Source organism: Meles meles, chromosome 16, assembly GCF_922984935.1.
Source record: "Meles meles chromosome 16, mMelMel3.1 paternal haplotype, whole genome shotgun sequence".
NCBI classification, from domain to species: domain Eukaryota; kingdom Metazoa; phylum Chordata; class Mammalia; order Carnivora; family Mustelidae; genus Meles; species Meles meles.
This window is the reverse complement of record NC_060081.1, coordinates 68,085,896-68,104,480: the sequence shown is the minus strand read 5'-3', so window position 1 is coordinate 68,104,480 and position 18,585 is coordinate 68,085,896. Positions and strand designations below refer to the sequence as shown.

At 45.3% G+C, this 18,585-nt stretch overlaps 1 protein-coding gene and 1 pseudogene across 1 annotated transcript; both read left to right on the top strand.

Annotated features, from left to right (window-relative positions):
• Positions 1–897: 897 nt before the first annotated feature.
• On the top strand, positions 898–6,466 carry LOC123926636 (eppin-like). Its single transcript, XM_045980578.1, has 4 exons — positions 898–988; positions 2,457–2,587; positions 5,853–6,032; positions 6,455–6,466. The coding sequence occupies exons 1-4, from the start codon at positions 898–900 to the stop codon at positions 6,464–6,466; spliced, it is 414 nt and encodes a 137-aa protein (XP_045836534.1).
• A 4,563-nt stretch (positions 6,467–11,029) lies between these two features.
• On the top strand, positions 11,030–18,183 carry LOC123926971 (annotated as a pseudogene).
• The last annotated feature ends 402 nt before the right edge of the window (positions 18,184–18,585 follow it).

The window sequence follows — 18,585 nt, the reverse complement described above, 5'->3', positions numbered from 1 at the left end:
CTCCAGAGCCCTTTCACCAGTCCCATCAGAAGCCAGCAACTCTACTGCCTATGGACCTGTACTGGGGTGTAGTTTCTCAGGCAGGTCCCTCCATCTTACAGTGCTTCCTCAAACAACAAGGAGTTTGCATGAGATGGCAAATACTCCCTACAGGTTCTGCTGACATTCTCCACCACTCTCAAACAATAGGACCTTGACAAACACTCTGAAAATTCTGCAGATGGGCTGTTCCTTCCCCACACCCCACTCTATGGCAACACATTTATCTTCAGCCTTAGTTGAAGAATAGGAACTACCCAAAGAGAAAGGGGAGCAGGATGAGATGGAAGGGTGGGAGAGGGAGAAAGAGACACAGAGATCATGAGAGACCCACAGAAAAAGAAAGTAAGTCAGACACCGACACAAAGAAGCACAGAAAAACAGAGATACCAGGAGATCCCTAGAGACATACGGTCAGAGGCAAACAAAAGGGGCATGCCACTCAGCATGCAGATAAAATAGAAAGTGAATGGAGAACAAGCACATTCCACAACTCTCAGAGTCATCAAGAAGAAGACCCCTGATGGTGACATTGACACCTAAGGTCACCTAGAAATTGAAACAAGCTTTGCCTGCTCCCCCTGGTTGACCAGAGGGCCCAGCCCACCCCACCTCCACCCAGGCTGCTGAGGCTCAGGAGCCATGCCATTAAAGACCCTTCCTCAGGGCTGTGTGCTGTAGATGCCAGCTGGCACAGTGATGATCTCAGGAGCTTGGTGTTCCCAGAAGAAAAGGAGGTGGCTGGCTTGACTCCAGTTCTCACATCCAAGATACTGACTACTGAAGAAATAGGCTGGACAAAGGCAGACAGACATTTTCATATTCTGGGATCACCAGAGGGGCCAGCGCTTCTTCAGAATGGAGTCCTCTAGACTTTTGAGCATCCTGGTCTTTTCTACTCTTCTAGTGAATGTCCAGGGACCTGGGCTTACTGACTGGATCTTTCCCAGTAAGTACTGGGGTCTCAGCCCTCGCCCTGGAGAGAGGGAAGTTTGCTGGGAGGAAGAAAGAAGGAATAAGACTTGAGTTGCTTCCCACCATTTTAGCCCTGGACCCAGGCTGGGACATATTTGGGCTATTTCTTCCAAATTCCCTCTTTTTGGAAGATCACTTCAGTGAATGCAAGACTACAGACCTGAGGCAAACCTCATTTTCAGCCCCTTTGAAGTGAGAGTCGGTTGGGGGTTGAGGGAAGAGTCACAGGATCTAGTGTTTATGGGAGGGGCTATAGGAATCTGAGAAGCCTAGGGGACCTCCCCCTCATCTCACAACAGAAACAGCCCCCTTTCTCAAGATATCATCTCTATCAACTCCTGATTCTTTCAAATGTAGTTCTATAAAGTATTCCTGCATCCCCAGGGGTGCTTTGCCTTTGGGGTAGATGACAACCTCCAGAAGTTTCTTTGAACTGAAGACAGTAATACTCCATGACTTCATAGAAATAATGATAATCACTACTACTTACTGAACATTTAGAAAGTAATGAGTTTGAGAGATCTGGATTCAGACATGATGGGTCCAAATTCTAGTTCCTCCACTCAGCAGCCATAACCTTGGGCAAGTTACTTAAACTCCATGTGCTTCTGTCTCCTCCTCTGCAAAATGGGGATGTCAGTAGAGCTCAATGAGATAGCATTTAAAGTGTAGAAAAGTGCTTGGCTTATGGAAAACAGTTGACAAATATTAATAAATAGCTATGCATCGGTTCCTATGATTAGAGCTTTACACAGTTTGTCTCATTTCTTCCTCAATGACTGTAAGGCTAAAATGATTTTAAAAGTGAAAAAAAACCAAGGTTCAGAAAGGTGAGTGGTAAGCCAAGAGGTAGAATTTAAATACCTGAGTCTCTGATGACAAGGTGAGGGATATTAGTTATGTGCAATAGTGCCCACTCCCCCCGCCTCTACCAGGAACTACCAAACACTGACTTCTCAACCAGGCCAAAAATGACCAGATTAGCCTGGTCCAGTGGCTTTCAGTGGGGTGATTTTCCCCTCCAGGGGACATTTTCTGTCTGGAGGCATATTTGGTTCTTTAACTGGGGACTGCTATTGGCATCCAGTGGAAAGAGGCCCGGGATGCTGCTCGACATGCTACAGTGCCTAGGGCAGCCCTCCTCTCCCGTAAGTCATGATGAGGCCCTAGTGGCAAGGTTGAGAAATCCCGCCTTAGAGGGAATAAGGTAGGGGGTGGAACAAGGGATGGGGTGAGAAGGTTTAGAGAGTAAATGGTGGTCAGAAGGGAGAGTAGTGTGGGCAGTGTTGGGAAATACATGAGAACACCCTGAAGAAAAGGTCTCCTTTGGATGAGCAAAGAGAAAGCAAGCTTCCCCGACTCCCCAGAATTGCCTCGGGTTGGGAGAAGAGTCGGCACTGTGCCCTCCAACATTCATGGTTGTAAAACTGTCCTTTTCCTAGGGAGATGCCCCAGAATCCGAGAGAAATGTGAATTCAGAGAAAGGGATATCTGTACGAAGGACAGACAATGTCTGGACAACAAGAAGTGTTGCATCTTCAGTTGTGGAAGAAAATGTTTAGACCTCAACCAAGGTAGTATTCAGAGCTTCAGAATTACCAGCCCCTCTGCCCATACCCTCACCCTCTGGCCATGTGGCAGCATTGTCCCTTCTTTACTAAGGGCCGGTCCCTGAGCAAGACTGCTGGGTTGGGGAGACCTGCAATTTAGAGCCGTCACAGCCCCTGATACATGTGTGTGACATTAGGTAGTATCTTCATCCTGTCTGGGCTTTGGTTTCCCCAGACAGAAGATGACTATAGGATGGTAGCTGACAATCTTGTGGTTGCTTTTAACTCTTGTGATTTTCTTTTTGTTTCTTTGGATTCATGATTTTCTGAGTCCCCTCATGGCTATTGTCAGCACATTGTTGCTGGAAGTGATAACTAAGCTACTGGTATTTACCAGCTTTTTGCTGCAGAGGGGCCACTTCTCTGCTTATTGAAGTCCAACTCAGCACCAGGAAACCTCCCTCAACTACTCCAGACCAGAAGGCCTTTCCTTTGCTCCTGCAATCTTAACTCCATGGTCATATCCTTGGGTTCCAAATAGACAATCATAGACTATTTGGACTAAAGACTCTCTTTGCTCTTCATTTAACAAATATGCATCTAGTGTCTCTGAGACTCATAATAAGATTAGACCAGCATGGTCAGGGATGTGAGGAAGACTTCCCTGAGAAAGCAAATCTGGAGTCCTGTTCAGAAGGATGAGTAGTAAATTTAGGCATAGAGTCAGTGGGAGAGCTTTTGCAGGTACAGGGAAAAACATGCACAAAAGCTCAATGGTGGGTCCTGAGGCCAAGGAGCAAGAGTATATATAAGCATGGTACAAGGGAAAGGATCTTAGGTAGGTAGGGTCTGGTGGGCTAGCAACTCACTTTGATCTCAAGAGGGATGGAAACCCACCGAGGTGGACAGCAACGTAATTGGGTTTTTTAATGAACACACAGAAGAGGAACAAAGTATCTTCAAGGAATTCAGGAAGAGATGATATGGTAGCTTGGACCAGAGAGGTAGGTGAGGGGATGGAGAGGAATGGAGTGTGTTTGCAAGATGTCTAGGAAGTAAAGCAAGCAGGACTTAACAATGGAGCAGCATGGCTAGGAGGATGGTAAGTTGTTCGTTTGCCTAAGGGGAGGGATTCTGAATCCATGCTTCCTGAGTTCAAGTCTTAGCTCTGGCTTTTAACAGCCTGGGCAAATTAACAATTCTCCCCCCACTGTCCCTCAGTTTCTCCAGGTAGGTTGATGTGCATGAAGTACTTAGAGAAATGCCTAGAGCATTGCTCTACTTAGAGCAAAATATAGACAGGTGGCACATATTAGTTTAAATGAATTGTTATTCTTTTTTTTCATTGTTTTCTTTTTTATTAACATATAATGTATTATTTGCCCCAGGGGTACAGGTCAGTGAATCATCAGGCTTCCACATTTCATAGCACTCACCTGTAGCACATACCTTCCTCAATATCCATAACCCAGCCACCCTATCTATACCTACCCCTACCCCTCAGCAACCCTTAGCTTTTTTTGTGAGATTAAGAATCTTTTATGGTCTTTCTCCCTCCCAATCCCATCTTATTTCTTTTTTTCCCTCCCTACCCCCTACAACCCCCACCCTACCTCTCAAATTCCTCATATCAGAGGGATCGTATGATATTAACTGTTATTCTTAACTGGGAGCTCCTACAAGGCTCCATCCCTTTTCTATGTCTCTTAAAGCATCTTGCACATAGCAGGTGCTCAATGAATGGCTTATTTAGTTCAGGTCAGGATGCATTTGGTTTTACCCTCAACATTCTGCAAGATCCTATACTGAATCAGACTACCTACTAGTAATGGGGCTCCAAGATGAAATCAGACACAATCTCTGCTCCCTTGGAAGCTCACAACCTCAAGGGGAGACCGAGGTTACCAGTAACAATCATGTACATGAGATCAGAAACATGGTGGAACAATGCAGGATTGGTCCAGGCACCTGTGGGGGTGTGGGGTGTATATGGAGGCAGTGATATCACAGAGGAACTCATGTCTGAGGTTTTGAAGAGAAAGTGGAAGTGTCGCTAATGAACAGCAGCAGGGTAGGCAGAGGGAATGTACAGTGAAAGATGTAGGTGTGTGGGATAGCAAAGGGTGTTGAATATTGCAGGAGCATGTACCTCAGGTGGTACTGTGGTAGAGGTGGGGCAGATCCACAAGCAGAAGTCAGACTACAAAGAGCCTGTGAGTCATGGGAAGACTTGCCATGAAGTCAAGGTCTTAGCTGTGGAATGACGTGATCAGCTCTGTTTCAGGTTTGTTAGGTCCTTCCCCCTGGTGGGCTGCACAAAGGATTGATTGGAGGGACTAGGGACAGGGGCAGGAGATCAGTTCCTGGCTATCCCTACAGCCCAGGCATGGAACATGGAAGATGAAAGAGAGTGGCAGAGAAGTGAATCAGGAGTTTTCCCTCAAGGAACTCTTGAGTTTAGTTCAGATCTGCATTCATTTGCTAGGGCTGCTGTAACAAAGGACCACAAGCTAGGTGGCTGAAACAACAGAAATGTATTGTCTCAGGGTCTGCAGGATACAAGTACAAGGTCAAGCGTTGGCAAGGCAGGGTCTTTCTCAGGTTATCAGGAGAGCATCTGTTCCATGCCTCTCCCCTAACTCATGGGGACATGCTAGCAATCTTTGGCAGTCCCAGGCTTATAGACCTCTGCCTTCAGCTGAACATGGTGGGGTGTGTGTATGTGTGTGTGTGTGTATTGTGCACACACAAACTTCCCCTTTTTATAAAAAGACTGGTCATATTGGGTTAGGAATGCAGCCTCCTCCAGGATGACTTATCTTAACTAATTACATCTGCCACAACTCTGTTTCCAAGTAGGGTCACATTCTGAAGTACTGAATGTTAAGATTTCAACATATGAATGGGCGTGGAGTGGGTGGGGGGGACACAATCCAGAAGAGCATTCCCATTTTCCAGAAGAGCAAGTCAAGGCCAAGACAGGTCACAGGGAGGTCGACGTGCACACACTGAATTGGGAGCAGAGTCTTGAAATAATTCTTCTCATTCTCAGGGAAGACAATGGGGATGGTGACCATGAGGAATGGGGGGAGTGTTCTCTGGGGCTGCAGAACCCCCCACAGCTCCACTCTGGAGTCTCCCTACAAGGTGTACCATACACCAGTGGAGCTGGGCTCCTGAGGTGTGATAAGGGGAAAGAAGCTTGCTTTGTTCCACGTCTGGTGCTTTGCAGGGGTAACAATTTCAGTTGGTCCATGGGGCTGGGCACTCATATTGCTCAAGTCTGGTGTCTCCCTACAGATATATGCTCTATGCCCAAAGAACCTGGCCCCTGTATGGCATTTTTCCACCGTTGGTGGTACGATAAGGAGAAGAATACCTGCTCCAAGTTCATCTATGGTGGCTGCCAAGGAAACAACAACAACTTCCAGTCCAAAGCCATGTGCCAGAACATGTGCCCCAGCAACCGTGAGTCGAGTCCCCGGGACATCCCGTCCTCACTCGGGCCCTTCCGGCAGGACTGTGTGCAGCTGCTTTGTTCAGGGATGGGCCATAGCCTTGACAAGCCAGCTGCTGAAAAAACCCACTCACTTGGAGATGAGCATGCACCTGGCAGAGGGATGGAGGGCGGTATTCTGGGAACTGAGGTTGGGAAGGATGTGGCCATGATCAAAGCTGGCAAGTATGAGGGGTGGAGGGAGGATGCAGACATGGTGAAATCCCAGAGACCAGCTCCAGAGAGGTTACAGGATATCCAGCCTAGGACTGGATCATCAGCACTCTATCTCAACCACAACCCCGTTCTCCTACAAGGACGAAAGCTATAGGTCCCCAGAGAAAACCCACTTTGTTTTCACCTCCTGTGCTGAGATGCATGAATGTCACTTCAGGACTCGCTCTGAAGATAAGCTGAGTCCAAGATGCTTAGCAGGTCTTGTCCTACATTCTCACCAGGCTCCTAATCATCAGTGCATAAGGATGTACCTGAACAACCACCAGGAGTTGGCTCATGATCCAAGGCTCTGTCCATGCTCCTGACCGATGTTCCATGTTGGCTTCCACTCTTCAATTCCACATTCCTAGGGCTCAGCTATTCTCCAAGCAGAGTTCTGGGATCGGCACTCCCCTTACTCTACCTCAACCTCTTTTCACACATGGTCCCATTTTTTTTTACTCCATCCCTATGCTTCTTTCCTATATATCCAATGTCTAGAACCCCCTGTCTATACCTGCATTTCTCCCAGTTTTCCTCAATAAAGTACACTGTTTATTCCTGTGCCTCTGAGGCTGAATAATTCATATCTGTTGGTACGTTACACTTTGCAGAGAGTAAAGGTTCATTGAAGCTTTTGTGACACCAACAAAGGGAGTGAAAACTGTCAGAACCTTGAGAGTTCAGAGCTTCAGGAACATTGTGATCCTCCTCTGTTTCTCAAAAAAATTGCAGGACCCTTTTAAGACAAGGGTCTATGGGCATTTCCTTATTTTGGAGACCCCAGAAACCAATCCTAGGACAAGGACATGGGTAGAGGAGTTTACTTGGGAGATCTCTCAATACACATAAGGTAGGGTGAGGTGGGTGATACAGACAAGAGAGGAGTCAATTATGAGCTTGTTACCATGGGGGCAAATTGCAGCTTACTGCCCCTGGGGACCTTCTAAGGAGTCCTGTAAAATATGTGTCCAGATGTCTGCATTCATCTCCAGTGATGAGGCAGCAGAGGCATTTACGCATCCCATCCCCTCCTGGATGCCTGGGCCTATGAAAGTTCTTGCTCCTCCAGATTGTTCCCCCACACAAGCTGACAAGCTGTCAGGGAGTCAGAGCAGTCCTATAGCACAGAAGTAGAGACTCTGACACTTGAGATGGGATGCTATCATGGTACACTGTCCACAATAAGGAGTCAAAAACTAACACAAGCTACACAGCAGACGGACCTCCAAAGCATTAAGTGATGCAGAAAAAGCCAGACACGAGAGGTCCTATACTGTGTGATTCCATTTATAGAACATCCAGAATAGGAAGATCCACAGAAATAGAAGGTAGGTTACTGGTTGCCAGGGGCAGGATTAGGCTGGGGAAAATAGTGACTGGGGAAGGATTAGGCTGGGGAAAATAGGTAGAGGTTGTCCTTTTTTTCTTTTTTCTTAGACTTATCCACAGAGACCTGGCAGGCCAGAAAGAGCTGGCATGATATATTCAGAGCACTCAACGAGAAAAACATGCAGCCAAGAATACTCTATCCAGCTAGGCTATCATTGAAAATAGAAGGAGAGATAAAAAGCTTCCAGGACAAACAAAAACTGAAAGAATTTGCAAACACCAAACCAGCTCTACAGGAAATATTGAAAGGGGTCCTCTAAGCAAAGAGAGAGCCTAAAAGTAATAGATCAGGAAGGTACAGAGACAATATACAGTAACAGTCACCTTACAGGCTAATAATGGCACTAAATTCATATCTCTCAATAGTTACCCTGAATGTTAATGGGCTAAATGCCCCAATCAAAAGACACAGAGTATCAGAACGGATAAAAAACCAAAACCCATCAATATGTTGCCTACAAGAAACTCATTTTAGACACGAAGACACCTCCAGATTTAAAGTGAGGGGATGGAAAACAATTTACCATGCTAATGGGCATCAGAAGAAAGCTGGGGTGGCAATCCTTATATCAGATCAATTAGATTTTAAGCCAAAGACTATAATAAGAGATGAGGAAGGACACTATATCATACTCAAAGGGTCTGTCCAACAAGAAGATCTAACAATTTTAAATATCTATGCCCCTAACGTGGGAGCAGCCAACTATATAAACCAATTAATAACAAAATCAAAGAAACACATCAATAATAATACAATAATAGTAGGGGACTTTAACACTCCCCTCACTGAAATGGACAGATCATCCAAGCAAAAGATCAACAAAGAAATAAAGGCCTTAAATGACACACTGGACCAGATGGACATCACAGATATATTCAGAACATTTCATCCCAAAGCAACAGAATACACATTCTTCTCTAGTGCACATGGAACATTCTCCAGAATAGATCACATCCTGGGTCACAAATCAGGTCTCAACTGGTATCAAAAGATTAGGATCATTCCCTGCATATTTTCAGACCACAATGCTCTGAAGCTAGAACTCAATCACAAGAGGAAAGCTGGAAAGAACCCAAATCCGTGGAGACTAAACAGCATCCTTCTAAAGAATGAATAGGTCAACCAGGAAATTAAAGAAGAGTTGAAAAATTTATGGAAACAAATGATAAGGAAAACACAATGGTTCAAAATCTGTGGGACACAGCAAAGGCAGTCCTGAGAGGAAAATATATAGCGGTACAAGCCTTTCTCAAGAAACAAGAAAGGTCTCAAGTACACAACCTAACCCTACACCTAAAGGAGCTGGAGAAAGAACAAGAAAGAAACCCTAAACCCAGAAGGAGAAGAGAAATCATAAAGATCAGAGCAGAAATCAATGAAATAGAAACCAAAAAAACAATAGAAAAAATCAATGAAACTAGGAGCTGGTTCTTTGAAAGAATCAATAAGATTGATAAACCCCTGGCCAGACTCATCAAAAAGAAAAGAGAAAGGACCCAAATAAATAAAATCATGAATGAAAGAGGAGAGATCACAACTAACATCAAAGAAATACAGACAATTATAAGAACATACTATGAGCAACTCTACACCAACAAATTTGACAATCTGGAAGAAATGGATGCATTCCTAGAGACATATAAACTACCACAACTGAACCAGGAAGAAATAGAAAACCTGAACAGGCCCACAACCAGTAAGGAGATTGAAACAGTCATCAAAAATCTCCAAACAAACAAAAGCCCAGGGCCAGACAGCTTCCCAGGGGAATTCTACCAAACATTTAAAGAAGAACTAATTCCTATTCTCCTGAAACTGTTCCAAAAAATAGAAATGGAAGGAAAATTTCCAAACTCATTTTATGAGGCCAGCATCACCTTGATCTTTTTTCTTTCTTTCTTTCTTTCTTTTTTTTTTTTTTTTAGTTTTGTTTCTTTAAGTAATCTCTACACCAGAGGTGGGGCTAGAGCTTCTGAGATCAGGAGTCATGTGGTCTTCTAACTGAGTGAGTCAGGTGCCCCTAACGTTTTCTTCTGGAGTGATAAAAATACTGTGGAACTAACAGAGGTGGTGGTCACACAACATTGTACACTTAAAAGCCTCTGATCTGTCCACTTAAAAATGGTTCACCTTATCTGATGTTAATTCCACTTCATTTTTTAAAATGATTATTAAAAAATGTGCACTAGATCTCTCTCCTGCAGCTGCAAGTGAAATCAGAGGCACGTCAAGAACATGTCTTCTTAACACTGCACACCCTAAGTTGGAAAGTTCAGGGAAGAATCTTCATGCCCCATGGCTGCTGCTTCTGAGTATTTCCTCCTGCATCACCCGTTCCAAATTGCACCCAACGATAGAGGCTCCCCATCAGCTCTGGCATCCTCTCCTACTTTCAAACCTCCATGATCTTGACACACACTCTCTGAAGATTTGGTTCAACCTGGGATCAACCTGGCTCCTCCAGACCACATGCTACTCAGGGTAACATCTTTACTTTTTGATGATGGTTAAGGAAAAGGGGTGGTCCAAAGAGATGAAAAAAGAGAAGAACAGAAGGGAAATGAAAGGCAGGGAGAAAGAGACCCAGACGGAGACTCACAGGAAAAGAGGAAAAGGCAGGCACAGAGTGAAAGAAGGAGGCACAGAGAGAAGGAAAATAAACAGTGTGAGAAAAACAAGCAGACAGACAAATAGATGTATCAGGAGAAGTGTAAGATTGGAAAGAAGAGAACTGGGATATTCTTGACTCTAAACTACCCCTGGATGATGGAAGATGCTGAAATTGAACATCCCCCTCTCCGAGGGAGTCTAGAAGTCCCAGACAAGCTTTGCCCCCTCTCCCTGGCTGACCAGAGAGCCAGAGAACCTCAGTGAGCTGAGAAGCTGCCTGTGAAGAGCCCTTTCCCCAGGGTCAGGGCTGTGGGTGTCAGCTACTCCCACTGATGGCCTCGGGGACTTGGCGTTCCCCAGCAGAGGGAGTGTGGCTGTCTTGTCTTCAGTGATATGTGGCTCCAGGGCCAGGGCAGCCAAAGCTCAGAAGCAGGAGCTACTGAGGAGCAGTTCCTAATTTTGGCACCATCAGCCAGGCCAGTAGCTCTTAAAATGGGGCTCTTGGGACTTCTGCCAGTCCTGGCACTCTTCATCCTCTTGTGGGGAGTCCAGGAACCTGAGCTCGTTGAGGGGCTCTTTGGCAGTAAGTACTGGGGACTAGGGCCTCCCAGTGGAGATATGGAAGTTGCTGGGAGGGAGGAACAAAGAGTTCTAAGGGTGAGGAACACCTTCCCCACTCAGCCTTAGGTTTTAGATGGGAGAAAGGGAGATATTCACAGTCTTTCTCTCAGAGCCCTACCATCTTCTAAGATGCCTCCTGTGAGTGCAAGAACCTGGGTCTCTAGCAACAGACAGCCCACTATCGTTATGAGAGGGATTTCTTCTGGAGGTGCCTGGACCTGGAGCTTATGAGATGGACTAAAGGTGCTGCTGGGACCTTATGGGCTTTTCTTGCAAGAAAGCTCCCTCGCCCTAGCTCCACCCTTGGCAGCTTTGAATCTTCCAGTTGCAGCCCCCAAAATTCTCCCCACACTCACACCACCAGAGAGTCCTTGTCTGTGGCGTATAGAATGGTCTCTTGAAGTTCCTCGGAATGCTGAGATATGCAGACACCCCTAAGCAGCAGCTAAAATACACTGAGCACTCAACAGTGAAGCCATACGTTGTAGGTTTCAAATCCTGGCTCCTCTCCTTTAGTGGTAGCTGTGTGACTTTGGGGAAGTTCACATGACCACCCTGTGCTCCAGATTCCTCTGTTTATAAAATGTGGATATTATGAAACTGACGCGCTGCCTACTGCGCTAAGGAGGCACCTTAAAATGTGGATATTGATAGGACTCACAAATAGAAATGCCACAAGGATTCAGGAGAAGAGAACAAGAGCACAGGAAGCATCTCGTTAATATTAATTATCATTATTGTGTCCCAGGCCGCCTGACAATGGCTTCTGAAATTTGTCACCTTATCCTTGAAACAACTCTATAGTGAAGGAATCAAAGTCCAAAGATGGTGCCTGCCATTCCACGGGTGGCACAGAAATTCAAAAGCCCAGCCATCTGACTCCACAAATGGAAATCTCGGTCACCTGGAAGAGCACTAGCACCCTCGCCCTCCACCCAGGAAACATCCAAAACAGGAAGGCCAAGTGACCAGAGTAGTCCTAGCAGAGAGCATCCTTTTCCCTGAAACCTCGTGAGTGGTGGGGGTGGGAGTAGGACTGTGTTTAGGAACTAGATGGGCAGTCATTACAGGGTTGGGAGTGGGGCCAGTGCTGTGGAAATGTGGAGTCATCTGAAGGTCACTAAGTCGTCCTTAAGTCTGCAGTAGTGGGTCTGACCATGGAGGGTTCTGGCCTTCCTTTTTCCTTTTTCCCCTCCCACAGAGAAGTGTCCCAAAATCAGGGTACCATGCAATTACAGAGAAATCGACCAGTGCGGGAAGAAGAAACCATGCCCCGAGAAGATGACGTGTTGCAGTTTTAACTGTGCAAATAAATGTTTAGATCTCGCGGAAGGTAACACACAAAGCCCCTGAACTATCCAGTGTCCTCCCTGCTGACCCCCACTCTCTGCCCATCAGCACTGGCAATGTCAGACCTCTCCCCTGGTTCCCTGATAGCTGGTCTCTGACCAAGAATCTGGGCACATCTTCTACTTGACCCAAATCCTAGAAGCATTGAACTGGGTGGGGTTTATTTCATTTCTGTCCCTATTCAGGTATATGATGTGAGTAAGAGTTTTTGCTTTGTGGACTTTAGTTTTCCCATTTGTAAGAAAGAAGCAGGCATTAGACCACAAGTTTTCTTGGCTATTCTATGATCCTCTGAGGTGCCAAGTTCCCACTGAGGTCCCATCAAATGCCAGCATGGTGTCAGCTGATATGATAGCTATAAGAAACAGGTATATGATTTATAATTCCTGGTTCCACCCCCCAGGCTTCTCTGTCATATAAATCCAGGATGCCTTCCCTAACCATTTTTTACCTCTTCTACACTTTCCCCTGTGCTCGTATGATTAAACTCCAAAGAGGACCATCAAAGACCATTCATTCATTCATTCATTCAACAAATATTTACTGGTGTCCCTTATACACATGATGGGCTCCACTTGCTTATTATAGGCCAGAGTGGCAAGAAAGGTTTTCTCAGGAAAAAGATCTATGATTTAAGATCTGAAAGATGGGCAGCAAATAGACAAAAATTGGAGGGAAGAGCTTTCCAGGCACAATTAATAGCATGTGCAAAGGCCCTGTGTGAGGAGACAGCATGCTCAGGCCTAGAAAGTCCAGAGACCAGAGAGTGAGCATGCCTGTGTAAGAGACAGAAATATCAGGATGGTGAGGCCATGTTAGATAGGCAAGGTTCTGACAAGGCAGGGTCTTGCTGGCCAGATTAAGGGGTCTGGTCTTGATCCTGAGAGCAACAGAATACCTAAGTTCAAATCCCTTGCCACCTATGTGACCTTAGGGAAGTTACTTAGCCTCTCTGAACTTCTGAACTGTCATCTGCAAAATGAGGACAATAAGAGGACCTAGCTCCTCAGGCTATATGTCAATATATATGTCAAGTGCTAAGAACTTTGATAAATGCCGTCATTGTTGTGCTTCAGACTGTGAGGTCCTAAACAACTCTATTTGTACCTCATAGTACTGTGCACAAAACAGTTGCCCATTAAGTATCTCTTGAAGTTCAGGATATGTTTGATTTTGTACTGTGAAAATTCCTGAAGCATCCTCTCAGTGCCAGATTATCTGCTAGGAACTGGTGTACCAAGATGACATAATGTGCAAACCTCACTTTCTGATGGAGGAGTCAAAAAATATGAACAAATGATTATGTGGAAGTGATCAATGTGTAGGCAAGATTGAAAAGCAAAAAAAAAAAAAAAAAAAAAAAAGGCAAACACTAAAGAATGGAGCCAGAAGAGACATCATAGAAGAGTTTGATGTGTAGTGTTTTGAGGGATAAATAGGAGTACACCTAGTAAGCAAGAGAGGGGTGGACACTATGCATGTGCAAAAGCATAGAGAAGTGTAACAGCATAGTATCTTTTTAGCAAGTTCATGCTGCCCTAAAAATATTATGCTCTTTCATCCTTCCAAGTCTTTGCAGAATATTCTCTAGCAAGGCAGGCACCCAAGCAATACTGCTCTGCCATCTCCTTGCAGACATATGCAGTTTGCCAGTGAGTATTGGCCTCTGCCTGGCCAGCATTCCACGCTGGTGGTACAATAAGGAAATCAAAACCTGCACCAGTTTCAACTATGGTGGTTGCACTGGGAACAATAACAACTTCCAATCTGAAGATGCCTGCAGGGCCGTCTGTTCAGAAGCACGTAAGTCTCAGGGGTCCCATCTCCCATGCTCACCTGCACAGGTGGGAGGTCTGGGTGTTGGTTGGCCCATTCCAGGAAGCTGGCAGGCCTGGGGCCGGTAGAATCAGTCATCTCCAAGGGGCAAATAGGGGATGCTTTGGGAAAGAGAAAGTGTGAAGAGGAGCAGTAGTCAAAGGGAAGTTGGCAAGTATGAGATGGATAGGGGGCGCAGAACGAGGAAGCAGAAGGGGTTGAGTGTCCAAGACTATGTCAGAAGAAGGCCCAGTGAACCAGCCCAGTGCTGGGCACCATGCCCTCATCATTCAATCTCTTCATTTTCCTTTTTAAGGTGCTTAGAGCCAGGACAACCACATGTTTTATTGACCAAACTGAGAAAGTTTTGAGAGTGAAAGGGGATGCCACTAGTTATTACACTGGGACAATAGGTTTAAACTGGGACTTGACTGAAAAGCTCAGAGCACACCAGCATGCTATGAGCCCCCCAAATCACTCCACTTCTGGTTTCTCTTCTGTGAAAAAATATAAAAATGACCCCATCTCCTTTGTTCTATTAATTACAAGATTTGGTTCCTGTATGAGTAGGGTCCAAGCATTCTCATCCTTTTCTATTCTGCTATCTTGCAGAGTCACCATCTCCCTCAGTATGATAAAGAGAACTGGAACAACCTCCAGAATTTGGCTCATAATTCAGGGCTCTCTCCATGTGTGCTTGACTGAGGCTTCACATCGGCTACCTCTGGCCAAATCTCAGCTGCCAAGACATTGACTGTTCCAAAAACCAAACCCCAGGATTTGCTTACTGCCTTTCCTCCAGATCAAATTCTCTTCAAACATAATGCCCTTCACCCTTTAACACTTTCTCAGTGTCTGATCCTATCTCTTCACTCTTACGGTACCTGTGTATGCTTCAGAAGCTTCCAGTTTCCCTAATAAAGTGTTCTATAGGTCTGATATTTTTGCAAATGAATAATTCACATCTACTCCCTCTGTGCAGTGTTTGCAGAACAAGCAATCACTGGGTCTTCCAGTGACGCCAAAAGAAAGAGAAGAGTATGGAAACCCTACAAACTGGAAATTCTGATGATGCTGTGACCTTTGTAAAATTTTCATGGAATGCTTAGAATGGAACCAAGTTTGCTCAGGTGAGGGACAATGAGACTTGAGCTCCATTAACTTCATGGGAGATCCGTCTCCGAAAAGGTCGTGGGCTTGTTTCCTGGACTTTCAATAAAGGATACACTTCCAGAGTCCAGCACAGACAGTACAAAATAGAAGATAACTGTGGAAGAGACATGAAAGGAGGAGATGGATCAGCAAAGAGATGCAGAGGAAGGGAGAAGAGAGAGAGGTGGAGGAGAAAAAGATACTGAATGATGGCACAGTTTTAAAGCAGGGACCTACAATTCTTTCACTCACTTCAGCCTAGTGGTAGAAGTCTTGGAGTCCACGGCCCCTCCCTTTGAAACTCGGCAAACTGTGGGACTGCTTTGACTGGTAGAGTAAAAACAGATGATGCTGTGTGACTTCCAAGGTTAAGCCAAAAAAAGTGCATTCCACCCTCTTATGATGCTTGTTTCAGGGGGTGCATGAGGCAGTTGCCATGTAAGAGGGTCAGTTACCCTGAGACATCCATGCTGGGGAGGCCCAAGCATGTGCTCTGGTTGGCAGCCCCAGACAAGATCAACCTGAGAGCCAAGGTCTGTTGCCAGTCACATGAATGAGCTTCCAACCCCATGGAGCCTCAGATGACTATGGCCCCAGCAGACATCTGACTGCAACCTGGTGAAGACCCCAGGAGAGAACCACCGAGCTCATTCCTTCCCAAACTGCTCACCCATAAAATGGTGAGAAATAGAAAATGTTCTGGGAAATTTTACTCAAAGCAATAGGTAGATAATTGGAACGGATGGGAAGGAAGGGAAAGGAGAGGCAAGAAGGGGAGGGATGGAGGAGAGGAAAGGCATAGAGAAGACAAGGAGAAGGTAAGAAGGAGTCCCCAAAGGACTGGGCAGGATAAGAATGTGCCAGGCTTAAAGAGGCAGTCCCACAGCAGGAGGTTTGGCCACCACAACACACCAAAACCTGGATGTATCTTTCAAATGGGTTCATTGTCTGGTATAACTTGAATCAAGAGGCTCTAAAGAGAGTCTGGGATCCACTTACTATTGAATAATTCCTTTCCTCTCCACATCTCTGGTTATCTCTCTTTTGTTTATTTTTTAAAGATTTTATGTATTTATTTGACAGAAATCACAAGTAGGCAGAAAGGCAGGCAGAGGGAGAGGGAGAAGCAGGCTCCCCGCTGAGCAGAGAGCCCAATGCAGGGCTTGATCCCAGGACCCTGGGATCATGACCTGAGCCGAAGGCAGAGGCTTTAACCCACTGAGCCACCTAGGCACCCCTGTTTATCTCCTTTTTTAAAAGGCTGGTTAAACTGATGAGTATTTCTAAAAATGCTGTTAGCAAATACTACATTAGAATTACTTGGGGGTGGGGAGGGGCTGTCTAAAATAGAGGTCCCCTGGGTGCATGAAAAAATGTTCATCATCACTAGCCATCAGGGAGATTCAAATTAAAACAACATTGAGATACCACCTGACACCAGTTAGAATGACCAAAATTAGCAAGACAGGAAACAACGTGTGTTGGAGAGGATGTGGAGAAAGGGGAACCCTCTTACACTGTTGGTGGGAATGCAAGTTAGTGCAGCCACTTTGGAGAACAGTGTGGAGACTCCTGAAGAAATTAAGAATAGAGCTTCCCTATGACCCTGCAATTGCACTGCTGGGTATCTACCCCAAAGATACAGACGTAGTGAAAAGAAGGGCCATCTGTACCCCAATGTTTATTGCAGCAATGGCTACGATTGCCAAACTGTGGAAAGAACCAAGATGCCCTTCAACGGATGAATGGATAAGGAAGATGTGGTCCATATACACGATGGAGTATTATGCCTCCATCAGAAAGGATGAATACCCAACTTTTGTAGCAACATGGACGGGACTGGAAGAGATTATGCTGAGCGAAATAAGTCAAGCAGAGAGAGTCAAGTATCATATGGTCTCATTTATTTGTAGAGCATAACAAATAACATGGAGGACATGCGGAGATGGAGAGGAGAGGGAGTTGAGGGAAACTGGAAAGGGAGATGAACCATGAGAGACTATGGACTCTGAAAAACAACCAGAGGGTTTTGAAGGGGCTGGGGAGTGGGAGGTTGAGGAACCAGGTGGTGGGTAATAGGGAGGGCACGTACTGTATGGAGCACTGGGTGTGATGCCAAAACAATGAACACTGTTATGCTGTAAATAAACAAATAAACGAAAAAAAAAAAGAAATCTTAAAAAAAATAAAAAAATAAAAAATAAAATAGAGGTTCTCGAGGAACTGCAGATGCCGCTGCCCCAGAGCAGGCTGTGTCACCCATCTACAGTCAACCTCACCATGTTCTTCAACATGGCTATGGATGGTGAGCCCTTGGTTTGGGTCTCCTTCCAGCTGTTTGCAGACAGAGTTCCAAAGACAGCAGATAACTTTAGAGCTCTGAGCACTGGGGTGAAAGGATTTGGTTATAAATATATATAGGATTTATATATAAATCCTCATAGGATTATTCCAGGATTTATGTGCCAGTGTGATGACGTCAGTTGCTATAATGGCACTGATGACCAGACCATCTATGGGGAGAAATTTGTTGATGAAAATTTCATCTTGGAGTGCCTGGGTGGCTCAGTGGGTTAAGCCTCTGCCTTCGGCTCAGGTCATGATCTCAGGGTCCTGGGATCAAGGCCCACATCGGGTTCTCTGCTTGGTGGGGAGCCTGCTTCCCCACCCACCCCCCGCCTGCCTCTCTGCCTACCTGTGACACCCCCCCAAAATAAATAAATAAAATCTTTAAAAATTTTTTTCATCTTGAAGCACATGGGTCCGGGCATCTTTTCCATGGCAAATGCTGGACCCAAAGCAAACTGTTCCCAGTTTTTCATCTGCACTGCCAAGACTGAGAGATTGGATGAAAGCATGTGGTCTTTAGCAAGGTCAAAGATGGCATGAATATTGTGGAAGCCATGGAGCACTTTGGGTCCAGGAATGGGAGGACCAGCAAGAAGGTCACCATGGCTGACTGTTAACAAATCTAATAAATTTGACTTGTGTTTTATCTTAACTACCAGACCATTCCTTCTGTAGCTCAGGAGAGCACCCCCTCACCCCCAACTGCTTGAAATGTCCAATACTTTTTGTGCTCTTGCAGTTCTACGCATTCCATGTTTTCCTTACTTCCCTCCAAGTCTAGTGGGATTTCAGAGTTAATATGATTATGAAATAAAAACAAAACAACAACAACAAAATAAAAATTAAAGATGGGTCCTCCAGATCCCATAAATATGCATTTTTAAACAAGTACAGCTAAGTGCTTTTAGTTTCAGAACCTGTGAATTGCATGATATTTAAGGGCCAATCCATCAGTGGGGGAAAAAATAATAAAGGCTTACGAAGTCTACTGATGTCTGCTCCTTGTATAGAAGGAGGTC

Excerpts from the sequence above, each read along its gene's own strand:
- LOC123926636 (XM_045980578.1), top strand. The coding sequence starts at position 898 with ATGGAGTCCTCTAGACTTTTGAGCATCCTGGTCTTTTCTACTCTTCTA. Across the intron at positions 989-2,456 it reads TACTGACTGGATCTTTCCCA|GGAGATGCCCCAGAATCCGA; the intron begins GTAAGTACTGGG and ends TCCTTTTCCTAG. Across the intron at positions 2,588-5,852 it reads AATGTTTAGACCTCAACCAA|GTCTCCCTACAGATATATGC; the intron begins GGTAGTATTCAG and ends CTCAAGTCTGGT.